General features: G+C 36.0%; 2 protein-coding genes and 1 long non-coding RNA gene across 3 annotated transcripts; all 3 read right to left on the bottom strand.

The window, feature by feature from the left end:
* Nucleotides 1-7,076: 7,076 nt before the first annotated feature.
* Nucleotides 7,077-8,103, bottom strand: LOC144427130 (uncharacterized). Its single transcript, XR_013477757.1, has 3 exons — nt 7,890-8,103; nt 7,282-7,353; nt 7,077-7,194 (listed from the first exon to the last, which is right to left on the bottom strand). It is a non-coding gene; the product is annotated as an uncharacterized LOC144427130 (long non-coding RNA).
* A 203-nt stretch (nt 8,104-8,306) lies between these two features.
* On the bottom strand, nt 8,307-9,274 carry LOC144427410 (uncharacterized). Its single transcript, XM_078116595.1, has 2 exons — nt 8,560-9,274; nt 8,307-8,311 (listed from the first exon to the last, which is right to left on the bottom strand). The coding sequence occupies exons 1-2, from the start codon at nt 9,272-9,274 to the stop codon at nt 8,307-8,309; spliced, it is 720 nt and encodes a 239-aa protein (XP_077972721.1).
* A 2,705-nt stretch (nt 9,275-11,979) lies between these two features.
* LOC120339181 (interferon-induced, double-stranded RNA-activated protein kinase-like) lies at nt 11,980-19,088 on the bottom strand. Its single transcript, XM_078116594.1, has 9 exons — nt 18,856-19,088; nt 18,250-18,348; nt 17,251-17,277; nt 15,573-16,403; nt 15,235-15,327; nt 15,044-15,109; nt 14,769-14,840; nt 14,591-14,662; nt 11,980-12,122 (listed from the first exon to the last, which is right to left on the bottom strand). Exons 1-9 carry the CDS (start codon nt 18,875-18,877, stop codon nt 11,980-11,982), a joined length of 1,425 nt encoding a protein of 474 aa, XP_077972720.1. The 5' UTR covers nt 18,878-19,088.
* Nucleotides 19,089-19,494: the final 406 nt, after the last annotated feature.

Raw genomic sequence — 19,494 nt, 5'->3', positions numbered from 1 at the left:
TAGATTCATAAAAGGATCGAAACCTCGCAGTATACTCGTAACAGATCGTCCACCATTTACCTTTAAATCCAATCTTTTATCCATAAACTTCTTTAATTCCAGTGGATGAGCTTTATTATTATTATTATTAAAAGTTATGGCGCTTTTAATTACCAGGATTATGTGCGCCAGACTGAAAATAATTTTCTGACAAAAAACAGGTCCACAAAAGCCGTACAGCATAGTGTAAGTAACACGCTACTTCAAAATAAATTTCAAAATTCCCTACGATACGGAATTAGTGTAAAATATAAGCCACGCGGAAAATTATATACGTATATAAGTTATGTCTATATTAACCTGCGGGTTGAATAAACAAACCTAATTACATAAGGAATAACTTTTGGATCAGACAGTAGGTATTTAATTCGAAATGGAATATTTAAACTACGTGCATGATTTATTAAAATATTTCTTTCATTAATATACTTTGGACAAAATAGTAAAAAATGGGCTACAGTTTCTTGTACAGAGCAAGTATCGCATTCGCCATGTGGGTGACAGCCTATTTTAAAAAGATGGTGGGAGAGCCTGCAGTGTCCAGTCTGAAGTCTGAATATAATTGATTGGGGATATCGCGTTAGAGAAAGGTTCGGATATGAATCTGCTGTCGGAATGAACATTTTGAAATGTGATGCGATGGTCGACGATTGGTATTCAAATTTCCATTTATTCAAACTTATACTTCTAATTACAGTTTTTGCCTCTTGTACTGTATGTGGGATATTGTCGATAGCGGCGTCTCCAATGCACGATCTTGCAAGCTGATCCGCTCTTTCATTTCCCAATATGCCCACATGACCTGGAATCCATATATATTTGACGTTGATACCTTCTTTTCTCAAATTAATAAGTATACAAATTATTCGCGCAACCAGATGGTGAGATGAACTATTGAAACATTCGATACTTTTAAGTGCGCCAAGACAATCCGAAAGAATCAGTACTGAGGAAGGGCGATTTATGCTTATCCATTCCATTGCCATGCTTATTGCATAAAGTTCGGCAGTGTATGACGTTTGGGTTCGTGGTAATGAAAAGGTCATATTAGTTTCACTCTGTAGCACGTAAAAAGAACAGCCAACTCCTTCCTCTGTTTTAGATCCGTCAGTGTAAACATATGTATAATGTTCAAAGATAGATTGAATATAATCATTACTCACAACCTTGATATTGTTTGTTGCAACCGGTTTTAGTATATTGACGAGTTCACAATCAACATCTGGTTTTTCTATCGTCCATGGAGCATCGTAATACACTGGATATCTCGATACTTCCAAATTGTTGAAAATATTCGAACTTGTCAACATGTTAAATGTTTTGGAAAGAGGTGAATCGGGAAAGTATTCCTGCCAAGATTCTCCAATTATATGTTTTAGAGGATGATTATTTATAGAGATGAGGTTCAATTTATAATTGAGACAAAGCTGCAGATGTCGGATATGTAAAGGTAATTCTCCCGTAGCTGCTAATAAACTTAAAATGGAGGTACTTTTCATAGCGCCACAGCATATTCTTAAACACTGGCTTTGTATTAAGTATATCTTTTTCAGGTAGGAATTAGGAGCAAAAAAGTAAGCTTCCATTCCATATTCATAAATAGGTTTTATTATTGATCGAAATAAAGCGATGAGGGCTTCCTTGGAGGCGCCCCATGATGTACCCGTAAGAAGCCTTAAAATGTTTATTCTTTTCAGAGATTTCTCATATATGTAGTTAATATGATGTTTGTAAGACAGACGTTTATCAAAAATAATTCCCAGGTATTTAAACTCTGATTTTACTGGAAGCACTTGTCCACTCATTTTCAATCTAATATTGTGTATTCGTCGTGCCTTGGTAAAAACCATGGCTGTTGACTTCGCTTTTGAAATTGTGAAACCCCACTGTTGACACCATGTACTTATCACGTCTAAAGATGATTGGATTGAAGCTTCTATTTTCCTAACTTGTAGGCCCGATTCCCAGATTGCTCCGTCGTCTGCAAAAAATTTACATACTGATGCCGCTATGTTAGCGGGTAAATCATTAATCATTAATGAAAAAAGAATGGGACTGATCACACTGCCTTGCACAATTCCATTTTCTTGTTCGAATATTCTGGATAGAGTGGATCCGATACGAACTTGAAAAGTTCTTTTTCGAAGGAAAGATTTTATCCACACGAGCATACGTCCTCGAATTCCGAGTGCGTGTAACTTCGAGATGAGTCCACTACGCCATATCATATCGTAAGCGCGTTGGATATCTAAGAAAACGGCTACGACATGTCTTTTGTTATTGATTGCTTTATACACTTCATCGTGCAAACATAATATGTTGTCAGTTGTAGATCTTCCACGACGAAAACCTGCTTGATCATCACTTAATATATTATTTTTAGTTAAAAACCATTGTAGTCTTTTTGCTATCATAGTTTCCATAATTTTACAAAGATGACTGGTTAAAGCTATAGGTCTGTAGGAATTTGGCGAGGTAGCCGGTTTATTAGATTTAAGTATGGGTATTATAGTGGAATGCAACCATTTGCTTGGAACATAGCTAGACGCCCAAGATTTATTATAAAATGACAAAAGTGTCTTCATCGAAATGTCGGGAAGGTGTTTGATCATGTCGTAACATATTCCGTCTTCACCAGGGGACGTATTCTTTTTCGATGCCAATGCCAACTTTAACTCTTCTATTGAAAAATTTGTATTAATTTCGCTAGAAAAGTTGCTTTCGATTGAAATAGATCTAAAAGTGTTCCTTTCAAATTCTGCCTTTCGCGAAATAAATCCTTGGCAGTAGTTATCAGTACTACTAACCGAGTTAAACACAGATCCCAGCATATTAGCCTTATCCAAGTCAGTTGTTAAAATTTTATCAGCGGCGTCATGTATGGTAGGTATATTATTATGACAGGAAGTGCCGGTGAAGCTTCGGACAACATTCCAAACTGTTGACAGACTACTCTGCTTATTCAACGAATTACAATATTGTATCCAACTATTTCTTTTGGTTTTTAGAATTATCCGTCTACATTCCGCTCTGCGCTTTTTAAATTCTATTATGTCACTCCGATTCCACGTTCTTTTCATTTTTAAATATGATGCTCTTTTTAATCTAACAGCTTTATCACATTCCGATGACCACCAAGGAACTGGCGATTTGTTTTTGATATTTTTGGTATAAGGGATGGATTGTTGAGCCGCTTCAGTCAAGCGATGTGATATGTTATTACTAAAAACTTCTACGTCGTCTGATATCAGTAAATCATTGATTGTGTCTATGCATTTTAATTGAAATTTATTCCAATCAGCTTTCTTCAGCGACCAGGATGAAAATTGTATTTTATGAGAGAACTTTACTCGAAGATAGGTTAAAATTATGCAGTGGTCGCTCCCGATGAACTGGTCAGTGACAACCGCGCGACATTTCGAAGCAATATCAGGCGTAGCAATCGATAGGTCCAATAGAGACCACCTATTTATAGCTCTCATGGATATGTTCATTCTTGTTGGTTGGGAAGTGTTAAGTATTACTAAATTATTTTCTTCTACGGCATCCATGAGCATATTACCCCGTGAATTTGTCATGGAGCTGATCCACATCCGATGATGTGCATTAAAATCTCCAAAGAACATTGATCTACATGGAAAGTCTCGGATGAATTTGAAATGGCTTTGATTCAAAATATTTCCCGGAGGTATATATACATTGACAAATCTATGTTCATGTACTTCTATGCATTGTACTTCAACAGGTGATGGTGCTTTCCAAGAGATCTCTCTGTAAGGTAACGAGTTTCTAACTATAATAGCCAGGCCACCTCCTGTTATTGATCTATCTTTTCTTATTATTGAATATCCTTTTAAAGAAGGTGAGTACTTTGATATTAAATGAGTTTCTTGTAGTAGGATTATATCTGGTTTCTTTTCTAAATTATATATATACTTCTTAAATTCGTATAATTTTCTGTATATGCTCCTACAGTTCCACTGTAGTACGCAAAAAGAAATTTCCTCAAGTTCCGCCATTAAATTTCGTCAGAAGCCATGTACTGAAGCGTTACACTGTTTAAATCAAATCCAAATTGTTTTCCGGCTGACATGGATATTATGGAAGATATGTCAACACTTTCTCCTTTCGAACTAGCAACTATAGTGTTTTGTATAACCTCAGTTAAAAATGCGAAAAATTGAATGGGATCTACAGTGATTTGTGGTCTTTGTTTTGGCACATTTTCGTTTATATCAAGACGCTCTGCCTGTGATTGGTCAGATCAATGACATTAAACAACATGATAGGCAACTCTGACGTCACTCCGTAAGACTACAGGCGAAACATTATATTTCATGATACGCACCAATGCACGTATTTCTCGTCGCCTTTCGCGTCCGTTTTCCGCTCGCTTTTGCTACTCGGCGTCTTTTTTACGTGTAGTACCTGTCTTTTTGCGCCTGTAACGAAACAAAATAATCTCTATATCTAAGAAGTTTTGCTTACTTGGAAAGCTGGAATAACAGGCAAGCTGTAAAGAGCAATTCTGGACATCATAGACGTTTTTTTTTTATCAGAGAAGATTACAAACGCGATAGCGGAAAGATTTGTGTGGAACATTGTGCAGATAATGACAAAGTTCAAAGTTAGTAATTTTAATGTTTGCGCTTAATCATTGAAATTTCATTTAAAGAGGGTGTCATACAAAACTGTGCTGCGATACAATTCCATAACACAAAGTTTGCACCTATCGAACTTGCTTTTGTAGGTGAATTTATAAGACATATTACATATTCAGTTAATCGTAGGTAACATTGCTGGTACATAATGCATCGTAAATAGGTTTGTTTAAATTTAGGAATTTAGCTCATAGCCCACTAATTAATATTATCTTCTATGCAGGAGGTTGCAGGGCTGAATTCAACTTGCAGCCTTACCGATCACCTGACGATGCTCATTTAGTTTGGCTCGAGCAAGTCTTCTTGAAATGCTTGTGTGGATGGAAACTACCTATATTTTTTGCCTTCCTCCGATTTTAGACAAATTTATTCTGAGGGATTTCGCATATAATTCTCACTGATTGTTGGCTGTTTATAATTCCTATTGATTGTGAATTCTGATTATAACAATGAGTTGAAAATTTTTTTACCTAATTTACTGGCACCTTTTTCTTGTCAATACTCCAAGCTGAGGTAATAAACATGACAATACATTTATGTCATCTGGAAGCAAAATATGCACACTAATTAATAGTTTGGCACATTGAGATAATACATCATGACAGAAAATACAAGTTAAAGATATGTATGACCACCACATGGTAATTAAAATTAAAAAAAATAATAGGGGCTGTGGAGTATGAAAAGTTCAAGACAAAGAAAAGAACAAATGTTCATAGCTCATGAACTCTCAATTTTGCCTCCATTGCTTTGTGAAGGCCAATATATTTCGAGTGGCTGAATTGGTTTACCTTTATGATAGCAACGATTTTGTATTTAATATAGCGAGATTATTTCAATTTAATTGAAGTGATATAATTTCCCAAAGCAATGCTTGAATCGTCTAGAATAGATCAGTGGTGTCAAACTCATGGGTTTTCGAGAGCCGCATTGCATTTTGAAAATTGTAAAAAGAGCCGCAAACAGTTTTTGATAATGTATACTTAAAAGATATTTTTAAGATAGTTTTAGTTTGTGACATATATTGTGATGCAACTAAACAGTTGGATTAAGTTTTATTATTTTCTTCAATTTCAAATGCAATTACATATTAATATTTGCATTCCACTATTATTGCAACATTTGCAAGTTACAGTATTTATTATAAAAAATCGTAAAATTCTATGTACAACCATCAAAATCATTTTTGAACAAGCTTTGAATAAGGAAAGAATAATACATACACTAAAAATAACTTAATCTAAATATATGAACCTAAAATTAACAAAAATACTACAGTATAAACTCAATGTTTTAATAATTACATTTGTCCTGGCGTTAGGCATCTTTTTTGTGTCACCAGCATACTAAGGCCAGTCTGAAATGATTTTATAGTACCAACTCTAACTAACGAGGCCACATGATCATGGGTTTATCTGGATCTTTACGAATGTTTAATCAATTCCAGTAATGTAAAAAAGTTACTTTTATCATTTCATGTATAGATCAGTAGAAAAACAAATGACAGATTTTTTCGACAAGACATTTCGCACTACATTGCGTGGCATAGGATTGCTTGAATTATTATTGATATTGATTTTTAGTAACTAAGTCGTTGTATAATTATATTAATATACAAACACATGGAAATTTTCTGTTCGAAGTTGGTCTTCGAATTTGTCATATTGACTGCTGAGCTTATTGTGTTTTTTGATTGTTTTGATGGAAATATGACAAATTAAACAATGTGCTTCAGAATTTTGTGAAGAGCAGAAATGTTACAACTCCCATTTTCTTCGAAAATGCCACCGTCTTCATGTACTTTGCGTTTAATTTAATCACTCAAGTGTCTTATTCAAGTATTCTTTTGCTAGCTTGATGTGTATTCTTAATTGGTTCAAAATGTGGACAAAAAAAATTAATATTCCAAAACTACTTTCAGTAAATTGTTTTCTGTGTGAATAATCAATTTCACTTTAGAAGGTTTGAAAAATCTATTACATTTAGATAAAATAAAACTTCCAAAATACTATTACAATTATTGTTAAGCGTTCGAGGGCCGCACTGGAAGTTCTCTGGGGCCGCGAGTTTGAGATCCCTGGTCTAGATTGAAGTTGTTCAAAAAATATATGATAGTATTTTATCATGAATGATGATTATACCCCTTCCGGAATTTCTTCTATAGTACTACCAAAAGTTGATGAACCAAATATAACACAGGTGCAGTGAGGTACCCGTAATCCTCATTTCCAAAGCTGTTTTAAGTATGTCTGGCGTGTTTTGTGCCTTTTTACAAATAAGACCGCTTATGCAATCTTACGCTTTGGAATTTTTAGTTATTTTCCTCAAGCCCTGCAGGATGTGGGTGGGGCCATAAACAACTCTACCGGAGGGTCAAATGTCTTTGCATGCCCCCATAGGTTGTTTTTCTATTGCAAACATTATATTTCTTGGAATCACACTGTCACTGATATGTCGCCAGACTTCTGATATCTCCCCGTCTGCTATAGTTGTCCTGTGAATAAAAATAGGAAATTGAGATTAGACGAATAGTTGAAAGTTTTGCTTTATGTCGGCTTAATTTCTTGATTGATATACTTACTATTTCTGCTATTGCCTCTTGTACTGCAAGAGTCTCACAATGCTTAGACAGGTTTGTCCACAACTTTCACATCTGAAGAAAGAGAGGAGATTTATTAATTTTCGTTAAGAATAAATGAAGCAGTCTATATGATTTAGAATGGAAAAGCTAATAAATCCAATATCTCATGTTTTATGTAAAAAATATTTTACTGAATTTGGTATATAAACCAACTAATAAAAGGGTTTAGTCAGAAAATTACAAGCATTCGTGGCTCCAAATACTTGAGAAATCAGACTATACAATATAGACCGGTATGAGTGAAATGATAGGTGAACTTGTTAACACTTTGATTCAATACGCAAATAAAAGTGAATGCGCAATAGTATGTTACAATGAGCAGCAATCAACAATGAGTATATATCCTCACTGATTAAAAAAAATCTAACTGGAGGTGCATGAACTATTTGAAACCATAAGGGGTAAGTAAATATGTAATTTCGGCAAATGGGCAACTACGTACCGTACTGAATTAATAACTTCGTAGTATATGACAAAGGCTGGCTTTCCCACATGTACTTAACAGTGCGATGCCCGGGTGTGATATACAACAATAGTATTCACCTTACCTTTTACCGATTTCTTTTTACCCCAACTTTCAAAAATATCATTAAAATCGACAACAACTGTCAAAGCAGGCACGAACACCATTCGTACTACGCCTCGAAAGCAGCACACATCCGATCGTTTTCGTCTCGTCAAGTATGTGCATTGGAGCGTGCTATCGAATACGATCTTCGGACAAAAATGCCGGAGTTGCGCATCATGTTGTTTAATGTCATTGGTCAGATTTAGATAAAGAATGGGTGATATCTCCTTGTCGTTGTCGATCGGATGTCCTGGAATGTTGGTCACTGCTATCTAGAGAAATGTCAGTACTACCAGTTTCTAGCGTTCTGGTATGGCGTGGTGTTTTCTCTGCCAGACTGATGAATGGTGTGGAGACCCAACTGTCTTGTTTTTTCTTTGTTTTTAAAGACGGGAAGTTATCCTGGGACAGAAAAAGATTTTTATTTACTTGGCCAGATGCTTTCTTTCTTGCAAGATATATAGATTCGCGAGCGTCGGAGTAGTTTAAATTTTTGTTTTTACGAATAATCTGAATTTGAGCTTCTTCTTTATATCTCTTACATCCCGCATATGCAGCACTATGAGAAAGACCGCAATTTGTACAATGTGGTGTAGCATTGCATGATGCTTGTTCGTGTTCTCCGCCGCAGCGGGTGCAGCGCTTCTTACCGCGACAATGTTTACCAATATGCCCATATCTGTTACAATTGAAACACCGTATCGGAGGTGGGTTATATTCATGGGTCTTGAACCTCAGGTATCCAATCTCAACCGTAGAAGGCACAATATTTGTGCTGAAATTCAATAAGACCGTAGAGCAAAGTTCAAAGCCCGAGCTTGTTTTACGTTTTAGTCGCTTTGCTTGTACAACGCGGAATTTAGCAAGGAAGCAAGCTATCTCATTGTCTGTCAAATCTTCTGGAACGTGTTTGATAACGCACTGTGCAGAAAAATCTCGACTCAGGTATTTTTCTGTTTTGACGGGGATCGACGTTGAAGCGTTTCCTAGATTATTGCATGCAATTAAGGCGCTAAATTGCTTCGTTGTGACGCATTTTACGAGCAAGTCGCCAGAAGGTAATGGACGGGTGCTTTCGCATTCACCTATTAATTTCTTTAGAGAATCCGATACAACGAGCGGATTATATGATCGCAATTGACGGCCTGCCTTAGTAGCTTTAATTAGCACACATAGATTTGTGAAATCCACCTGTTGTTGAGAGTTCGTTTGTTCAATAGCAGGTTCTCGGTGGTTTTGTTTGATGGTATCACATTGCACATTGATCTTAACTTTGCTTACATTGCTCGAATCATCATTGTCATCAGCCAATCTTCGCTTGTATGTTGTTGACTGGCATTCCATGTCGACATTAGCAGATGACATGGTGAGCCAGTCTCAACGCCTTTACAACCAACAACCCAGTACTTATTTTTGATAGTACTATAGGAAATGTTAAATTCGATAACGAATGTCTGATCCAATAATAAATTATAACTCACGAATACACCAGTTTTCCCAACGTGTTCCACGAATGATATAGCTTCTCTGTCCCACGAGCAAGTGACGGAATAGAGTGGATGAGCTTTGCTGATGTTGATATTACGAGATAGTGGAGATACAGATACCGAAACATATAACGCGTAGCATTCACTAGTCTTTTCCAGCTGACACGTCCGCACCCGACGACGGTCGGATCCATGCAATCAAGATTGCATCGTAGAGTTCAATGGGATTATCAGATTGTAATTTATCAAAATAAATACTTACTACAATTATTTGCACGAAAGTATCAACGGGTTATAGGATCAAGATCGTTTGTATTTATTATGAACTCGAATTGGCGATTGGCTGCAGCTACAAAACGGGACCACGGCAGTTTACAGATAAGAAGTGGATTCACATAGGATAGGATTTACATATTTATCCCGGGGGAGAGGAAAGCCGATAAGACGGCTTATCCATATGGCGAACCACGGTCTCTCGTCCAGTTACCATTCCAAGTCGGGTATGGGATTAGTTATATATTTTTTTTTCCGGAAACATGGACTTGGTGGTGGAGGAAGCCGTAACCGACCAGCGGTTACGTGAACCACCCAACGACGGCGAGGAGTCCAGCAATCCTCTCGCACATAACCATCCCTGCAAGGGATTCGAACCTGCGAACCCACGCAGAGTAATTAGAGGTGCGGTGGGGAGCGTATTCCTGACGCTTAGCCCGTTGAGCCACACTGCCGCGCCATTGAGCCACACCGCCGCGCCGCACATCTGAGTTGATGCCGTCTGTTACTATACGGCACGTTTTCTCAGCCAGGCCGAGTCCTTATTTGTATCTCAGCCCTACCGACAGATTTGGCAAAATCAATCCGAAAAAAATCGACAGGCCGGTTTTATAAACATAATAATTTATGGACAGATTAAGTGATCACAAGTAAACGAGCTTTTTTCGGCTAACTGGGAATCTCTAAAACTTGTGGGCTTTGGTAAAAAATCAATATCGTACCGTTGAAAGTCAGTCACTAAGTAAGTTTACCTTTTTATACTTAAGACAGATATTAGGCATTAGCAGGTTGTTGTGTGTTTTGTGTTTCACAATGTATGTATAAATCAAATGACCCAATGAGTAATCAAAAGGTATTCCCATAAAAGATGAGACTACCAGACTTGAAGTGGTCAAATACTTTGATACTGTTTTTCCTGGATATTTTCTCTTCAATCGGCACACACTCGTGGTATGGTACTTTTCACCAAAACACCAAGCAGCATTAAACTTATCAGACACGCTGTTGTAGAGCTTTAGGGCGAATTCTAGAATCACAACCCCGGAAATAAATCGTTCTTTATATCACGGGCAGCATCAGTAAAATCACATGTATGAGGTAATTCACGCAAACGCACTACAAACGATTCAATATTTTTACTGAGTTCTGTTCGGCATTTCTGAAAACATCGCCAGTAGACTCGCACCAGACTCGTAAACATTGAGGTCAAGTCAAATGAAATTCATTAATTAGGAAACCACTAGAAATTTATAGAAAGCACGACAGTATAAGAATTAAAACAAAGAAGAGTGTATATATGTCAAATCTTATAGGATAATTAATCAAATATTCGTGACGTGCAATAAATAAGCATGTCAACTTTTCGTACTTGAGCTCTAAAACAACATGGTTAGGTGTGAACTGTTGTATGTATCAGCCAAACCATCTTGGTATTCAGTCCAACCTTTGAGATAGCGTACCGGCAGTCTATGAAATAAATATCCGAGTTCAGAATATCTTCCAATATGGTCTGACGTCAAGTTTCTTCTCAATGTTCACTTCAAGTTATGCTATTTTATTTATTAATAAACAATCTCAACACAACCAAATACTTTAAACAAAACGACAAGCATACAATAAAGCGACAAGTACCAGACAACACAATGCCAGAAAACAGAATATATATCCTCAGGTCAGCCTTCATATAATATGTGGCATAAGAGATTTTAAAACAGGATCACGAAGTTACTTCTAGGATCTGAACTTGAACTAAATAAAAAATTCAACATATCAACTTACACATTTGAAGATTCGCATATGATAGGCTACTCTATACTCGACTATCAAGATCAATGTCAGCGCTTTACTCAGAGTTTGGCAACCTTGACAGTGTATCTATAAGTATCATCCCTTTTCCATTTTACCTCAATATTAGGCTACTGTAATTATACTGAGTATTTGCTAGCAAATTTCATAGCTCCGTGGCTACACAAGTAAATATATAACATGTCATGTTCTAAGTCTTCTGTGAACCAATCCACGTCTAAATTTACTGACGATTTTGGATCATAGTATTGTAATATCTTTTTTTAACGTATCTTCGAGTATTGTAGATTTCTTAGATAAACTTGGCAAGGCATATAACATGCCAAAAATGTTGCCATTTCAATGGATTTTTGTAGGTCGTGTTTATCTTAAGCAGTCTGCAATTTCATAATGTCTTTTGATTTTTTAGGGTCTAAAAAAATTCTTTTGTCAGTGTAGTTTCTTCCAAAAATGAACTTACGTTTGTCTTTTCGTGCCATGCCACTTTCGTAAATGCAAGCAGCGTTAGTCATGTTCGGCCTCAGTTGAGTCATGAATAACAGTATCATCAGATATTTCAACACATCTTACACATTGTTCAATTATTACATCCATTCTTTTCTGAAACAAATGGTAAGCGAACGAAGGAAAACCTTCCACATATTGTTCTAAATGTTGTTCATTTTTTAGGAATAGGTTCAAGTTTGATGCTCCAATATCCAGCTTTCGCATCGTGTTTTGTGACTTATTTAGATTTTTGTGAAATCAGGAGGTGGTAAACCCCCTCTACTATGGGAATTTGGTGTATAAATCTTTCCAAATCGTGATTCAGCTTTCAGGGTTCTAAGCACAATAGCACTGGTACACATACTACATTCCGGTGTCCGCCATCTTGATTCACATACCACGGAAGTACTTTATGAAATGTACTCCACAGAGATAAGACATAAGAAATGTACACTCTACAAGAGGAATGTTGATAAATAATAACCTATGCTTCTACCCGTGTTACGGTTATGGGTTTTAACATATGGTTTTTAAAATTGGACAATTTCGCATGTACATTATAAGGCAAATATAAGCCATGAAATAAACCAACCGTCCGTCAAACAATATTTATAAGGAGAGAAGGGCGAGAAGTTACTTTGTTAGCATCGCGGATTACACATCTCAGGTTCAAATACCATGCTTCCAACACACCCAGGTGTAATAAAGTGATAGGCAATGCCGAACCGAAAAGATATTGGTCTTCAGGAAAGTATACAATATTGTTAGATATTAGTGGCTGCTTGAATAGGGCCTTGTACCGAGCGTAACACACACAGTCTCCGAACTTGTGATAGAACTAGAATAAGGAAAAACGGAATACAATTATGGCCTAAACATTACCTAGAACACATATCACAGGAATAACTGTTGCTTATATAGTTTGATAATAAGAACATGAATATGTGTTAATAATAAGTTTACTTTAGAGAGCTTTCATTTTAACATAACACGTTTAGATCGTTACTGGCTGCGACTGCCAGTCGGAACTAGGGATGGGCAAAATCGAATATTTTTTCGAATCGAATAATTCGAATATTTTCAACGAATACCGAATAGTCAAAATAATGAATATTTTTAATGTAAAACTCCTTTTAGAAATTAATAGAAGATGAAATGGCGGTGACAACGGGGCGTTTTAACGTTTGTCATAATCGTTGATGGTATTTTTTAAAAGCGATCGACATCATGAAGTTTCCTCGCCCACTCTGTTTTTACTAGTATTATTTCTTACGCAACGCTGGACACGAAAGTTTATTTCTTTATATATTCGGCTGAATTGTGCTTTCACATTGGCAGCAGATGTTAAAGACAACTATTAATGAGTGAATTCACAGTACAAATTGCTTTCACTCCGAGTTCCATCGCTTGCGTCGACTTTGGACTTCCTTATTACACCGTTTGTCATTTAACCGCCAAATTTTAAGCGATCGATGTTATCATTACTGACTTCGTGGAGCGGATATTTATGATGTCGTGAATCCGTAACCTAAATTATTGACTGAACATAAAAAAAGTAATGCGCAACTAAAATCGGTCTTAGAAAATACCAAAAATGAAACGAAACGTCCACAAGTTTCCGAATCACCGAAATTTCCGTAGGCGCACATTATGTATGGTGGGTCCGTGACTTTGAAAATTATATCGAAGTCAGTGTTTCCTCGTACTGAAATAAATTGTACTATTTGGGATTTTATCGAAAATTGTTGATCGCCAAAGTTTCCGTAGGCGTACACCATGTATGATTCGTGGCTATGGAAACTATACCATAGTCACTTATATATTCCTGAATTGCCGCCGGGCCACACTTGATTTTTCTGGAATATAAACCAGTATATAGAATAGACTCTAGTCTATAGAGTATAATAATCAGTTTTATCGTACTGGAATAAATTGTACTATTCGGGACTTTATCGCGGATCGTGGAATTTTTCCAAAGGCGGTATCTCAAATATATATATATAAGTGGCAACCAGTTTTGCTGGAACGGTTCGAATTTGACAAAATCGCAGGATCAAATCAAAATTAAATATAATCCGACAGTTTACCAGGAATCAGTTTTAGAGTAACAATACCTTTATTTTATCGCAATTCGACACAACCGTGTGTTACATTAAACACAATTAAACTAAAATTGCAAGACGCATTGAATGCTCACATCGATCCTGGATTGAATATTTCACGCAACAGAAAAATTAGTATCCATTGAAAAAGTCTTTTTTTTAATGAGCGGTGTTATAACGGAGACCTTCTCACTTGGGAATTTCTTACGCTTTAGTTTTTCTAGCCTGTATGTTTTATTTTCGCATTAAAAACCCCGCCGTCTACAGTCGATAGTTTTTATTATCATACACGGTATTGATTTCTGCTTCCAATATGCAATTTTATTCTGAAATTCTTCACAATAACTTTCACTTTGTGGAATTCTTTTTTGCCTAGCTCTTTTCTCAACAGTGTGGAGAACTGTATCGTTTTATATGTATTTTTCATGGCAGTGTCTCTTTGATGTTTTTATCAGTATTTTTAGATAATAGTGGAGAGATTGCTCGCGACATTTCCTTGATTTGTGTTAAAAAAATTCAAGACTCACTTTTGTCATAGTCGAAAAGTGCTTGTGCTTTATTTTTTGTTGCAGGAGTAGCCTTTTGTGCATCAGGTGAACCTATAATGAGATATTTACATATGCAGTCATTGATAATTTTTCCATAATATTGGAAAGATTGCTTGCGACCTTTCCTCATCTTCTATTTAAAAAATGCAAGACTCACTTTTGTCATAGTCGGAAAGTGCTTGCGCCTCCTGTTTTATTGCGGGAGTAGCCTTTTGTGCATCAGGTGAACCTATAGTAAGATATTTTCATACGCGGTCATCGATATAATTCAAAATTGCTCAAGTAACAGTGGCTAAAACAGGAGTTACACTATCTCTGTCTGTGTGATGTAAATTAAGAGAACTCCCAGCACTGTGGTCATTTTCGCTTGAAAATGTTGCAAAAGTTTTGTGCTTGGTAGTATACAAACAAAATATAATAGGTTCTACTAACTTTTCAAGTTGGAAAATGCTCGCATGGTCTTCTTCAGAAAAGATTTCTTCTCTTTAGCAATTGATTCTGTATACATCGAATATAGAAATTTTCAAGAGTGAGATACTAGTCTATTAATCTCAATATTTATCCATCGAGCCCAAGTCAATATAGGGTCATCTATTATGTAGTTATTAATTGTATCAATTTACCTGATTTTAAGTTTTTGTTTTCCTCGGCAGAGTCCTGGGACGTATTGGTAATACTAGCATAGATGGCAACAGATTCGTTTCTTTTGAGGTAACCTTCAGAAATAAAAATAAAACACGATATGCGTGAAACAAAATTCCTGCCATTCTGAGCACTCCGGATTTTCAGATATGTATAAAAAGTTATTTATTAAAATACGCTTTTCAATATATATAATAATATTTGATAAATCGCTTCAACAATTGTCCAATCATATTGTCGAACTTTGAACCATTATATCGGCAAGCAAAAATAAGTTTATGTAAAATTATTGATTACATTTAAAATTAAACAGGTTTACTCGCTCCGTGTTGTTTGAAGACATCGTGCTGCAAGATTTCCGAAGTTGTTGGTCGTTCAGAAGGGTTTTGCTTCAGCATCTTGTTTAGCAAAGACTTTCCACGATCGCGGTCTGGTATTTGCAGTTGATCAAGGTTCAAGTTTTTATTGCGTTTTATGTAATGATTCCATGAATGGGGGTCATTGCCGAAAACGTGTTTACCGTGTGACCAAACATAACCGAATATCAGCGCAAGAGGATATACGTCAGACCCTTTGCCAATAGCCTTGGCGCCTTTGAGCAACTCGGGCGAACGCCAGCCATCAGTCCCAGGCTGAACCATACTTTGAACTGTGATTTCATGTCCACTGGGTATTGTTTTGGAAAAGCCAAAATCGCAAAGCTTCACCACACTTCCAGCAAGCAACACATTATGCGGTTTAAGATCCCGATTCAGAACATCATGACTGTGAAGGAAATCTAACCCCAGAGCAATTTGAAACGTGAAAGATATGTATTTATTGGCTTCAAATGGGATCTTCTTTTTGACTTCTAACTTAATATAATCGTAAAGATTCAACGGATCGCACTTCTCCATTGCGATGTAAATACAAGACTGACCGTGATACTTGAATGTGTCAGTGAACAAGCGCTCGACAATATTTACATGATGAGGAACAGCGAAATGAATTTGCGCTTCTCGTCGTTCGCGCTCGCCATCGCGTAAGATTTTAACAGCAATTTCGCGATCGCCAACAACATTACTACACAGGGTGGCGCGAAAGATTCGCGAATCAGCGCTGATTGGGTTTTCTTCAGAAACTGTGATAAACGGGGTCAAGTTGAAGTGACCTAAAAATAAGAAATGCCAGAAAATTAAAAATAAATGTATAGCAACAAGCAGTTACTTTACACTTCACAGCAATGGTTTCCAACCGCTGCTCCGCGGTCCCGCAACGGCAGTTTTATGCCAGTCCGCTAGAATTTGTTGTTTTTGCTGCCAGAGTAAACACTTGGGTGGCGGAAAGACGAAGTTACGTTCGTTAAATAAAATATTCGGGTAATTACCTCTATTGTGTTTTGATTGTGTTTTAATTTACATTGCTAACCCGTTAAGCGTATGTATTCCATGCTCGGTACAGCGAAGTACTTTTCAACAGGTAAGAATATTACCTATGCATGCTACCATTGAATACTCTAATACCGGAAAAATTTCGTTAAACTAAAACCCCGAGCCAGTTTTTCATTTGTTTGGATAGCGAGTAAATCCGAATTTTTATTTTAATACTTGCAAAAAATATTTCATTTTTTTTTTTAATTTAATTTAAGCACTGTCGCATAGTAGTCCTCATACTAAATTATTACTTAAATAAATGTGCATTGATTAATGTATATCAAAACAGTAAAGGATTCAAACAGTAAATGGACTTTTGTTATATTATGTAATCTATGAAAATGTAATGTACGTGGATGCAAATATCCTTGAGTGCAAATGTATATGAGTGCAATCGTTCATGGTTCTACTTGTACGTGGATGCATATGTACATCCTTGGATCCGTGGGTGGTAAAGCACGCAAGTTCAAATGTCCTTGGTGCAGGTGCAAATGTTATGTCACTATATGTCACACTTGTGTGTGTCACACTATGTATTATTGAACTCGTGCTAAAATATTGATTAGGCTTACAATTGAATCTCACCTTCGACCCCATACGTATTTGTAGAGGCTGTGAAAAGAAGTAAATAACTCAATGAATGCATTTTATTTCAAATCCAGTTGGTAAAAATGCCATTTATATTGGCAGTATAGGCTAGGGTTTGGAGTTGGAGAGCAAAATTTAAGATTTTTTTATATATCTATATTCAACACACCAAATTTTGTGTCACTCCAACGCGACAACTCGGCATAGAAGAATAAAATAAAGATTGCCATAAATATCATCCAATACCATGGCTTCACTAAATAACCCTACTGGTCATACACAATCAAATCAAGAATGCCAATTCAAAAAGGGAAGTCAAAAATAGTAGTGAATATTGAATATCAGTATCAAAACGATAATGCATACTATATATCATGCTATAAGCAGCGATATTATTTAGATACAAATAGATCGTTTCCTGAGTTCAACAACTAAAACCTGTATTGATAAATCTTGACGACATCGCGATAATGAAATGTTACAGAAAAGGAAACGAAATTTCGAATCTGTATTTCTGCATGAAGCATTCCAGTTCCTATTTTTTGACCATACAGTAAACTGTTCCAATTTTAAATACAAATCTTCATTAATAGTGACCATATTTAATTATTGTCCTATTTTTTGGAAGATATAATTCACACAATGTTTTCATTGCTTTTAATTGATGAGCGTAAAAGTATTGTCAATGCTATTTATCACAAGGCTAAAACAAACATCAGGTATTGGATGGGTATGAGTAGTAATCTAATATTAATTCTAGTTTTTCCCCAAAGGCACAAGTTCCAAAACTAAATTCACGAAGATCTGAGTTATCATTAGGCGAAATAAATTGCAACCTTCTAATACTACAGCGTATATGCCGTTGGATTATTGTCGGGATCGAGTTAAGTTATAATGATCCAGAATGTTACAACCCTACCAAATGATATTTTTGAATACATAATAGTAGGGGAACACAATACACCACTTTTGATTATTTTTTAGAATTCGAATTACCTTGATCATATTTGTTGATCACGGTCTTGTTGACAGTCTTATCGCCGAAAACTGAGCCGCGGAAATCCCCGCCTTTAACTTTAACACCTCTAGATAGATCTTGGAAAAAATGTTGAAAAGTTTTATTAGTAGAAGTAGTAGCTCGATTGTTCACAGGATAGAAACACATCAGTTTCATTATTATTATTTTTCATATATAGGTCACCAAAATCTGAACTGCTTATGGGTTATGGCCTCTAAAACGCGATCCGGCTCTGTTAGGCACACATTCACAAAGTTTCAGAATTTCATTTCGAAAATTTTTGCCCATACGACCGTAAACTTGTAATTTTCATTTGGAATTGCGCTAGCGTCATATCGCCTATAAGAGCTGAAGCGTGCTCATCTAAAAATCTATGAGGGGGGGGGGGGGGGGTTGAGAGTAAAAAAAATGAAAATAGTTATGCAAAATTGGCTAAGACGATAACGCCCGTTTCGATACATTTGCTAATGACAATCTTTTCAGTAGCGATTCTGTCAGTTGTGGTTTGCTAGACGCACAACGAACGTTGAATGTAAAGATAACTATGTTCACCAATAAATACAAAACATCAACCTTGAAATTACCTTCAGGTGATGATTCAGCCATTCATTCCATAAAAAGTTCAGATGAAGAGTAATTAATTTCCTTCAAATTTGAAATCCTTTTGTTCTATATCCAAGTATGAGATATTTCTATTTCCCAATGAGAGTCTTTAATATTTCCAAGTATACAACTGATCGTTCGAAAAATACTTTTATACCAAAATTTGTAGGTATTGTTTGCAATTTCAGACTGTAAATTGTATCTGACACCTGAGAACTCTAAAAAATTATTCTTGTAAGCGTAATAATAATATAGTTTATTATTTGTAAATTGGAGAGGTGATTTCAGACATTTAATGCTTAAACAAAATGGGCTATTTTAGAGAAAGTAAACGGTGTCTAAATTATGAGTCACTAAATTCAAAATATAACGAGTTTGTTTATTTGCCTGCAACTTCAACAGTTCATCATGTTGCAATTATTATCCCGTGCAAATAAAAAAAAAATTGAAACTGATATGAAAAATTGAACAATAAGATATGATTTAAACGGTCGGTAATCGATTGGATATTAACACATTTTACAAATTAAAAATAGCTGATTTCTTCTGAATTTATAAAAGACTGTAACGATTGTCTTTGACAACCTGTTTGGTAGTTTTGCTACCTTTTCATGCAACAA

This window comes from Styela clava, chromosome 9, assembly GCF_964204865.1.
Source record: "Styela clava chromosome 9, kaStyClav1.hap1.2, whole genome shotgun sequence".
NCBI lineage: Eukaryota > Metazoa > Chordata > Ascidiacea > Stolidobranchia > Styelidae > Styela > Styela clava.
The sequence above is the reverse complement of the archived record's forward strand: the minus strand, read 5'-3'. Positions and strand labels throughout refer to the sequence as shown.

What these genes read in the sequence shown, in the direction of transcription:
- LOC144427410 (XM_078116595.1), bottom strand. Translation starts at nt 9,274, where the DNA reads ATGTCATCTGCTAATGTCGACATGGAATGCCAGTCAACAACATACAAG.
- LOC120339181 (XM_078116594.1), bottom strand. Translation starts at nt 18,877, where the DNA reads ATGGCTGAATCATCACCTGAAG. An exon ending in GGCTGAATCATCACCTGAAG is followed by an intron (nt 18,349 to 18,855) that starts GTAATTTCAAGG and finishes ATTTTTTCCAAG; the next exon opens with ATCTATCTAGAGGTGTTAAA. An exon ending in GATCAACAAATATGATCAAG is followed by an intron (nt 17,278 to 18,249) that starts GTAATTCGAATT and finishes TTCTTTTCACAG; the next exon opens with CCTCTACAAATACGTATGGG.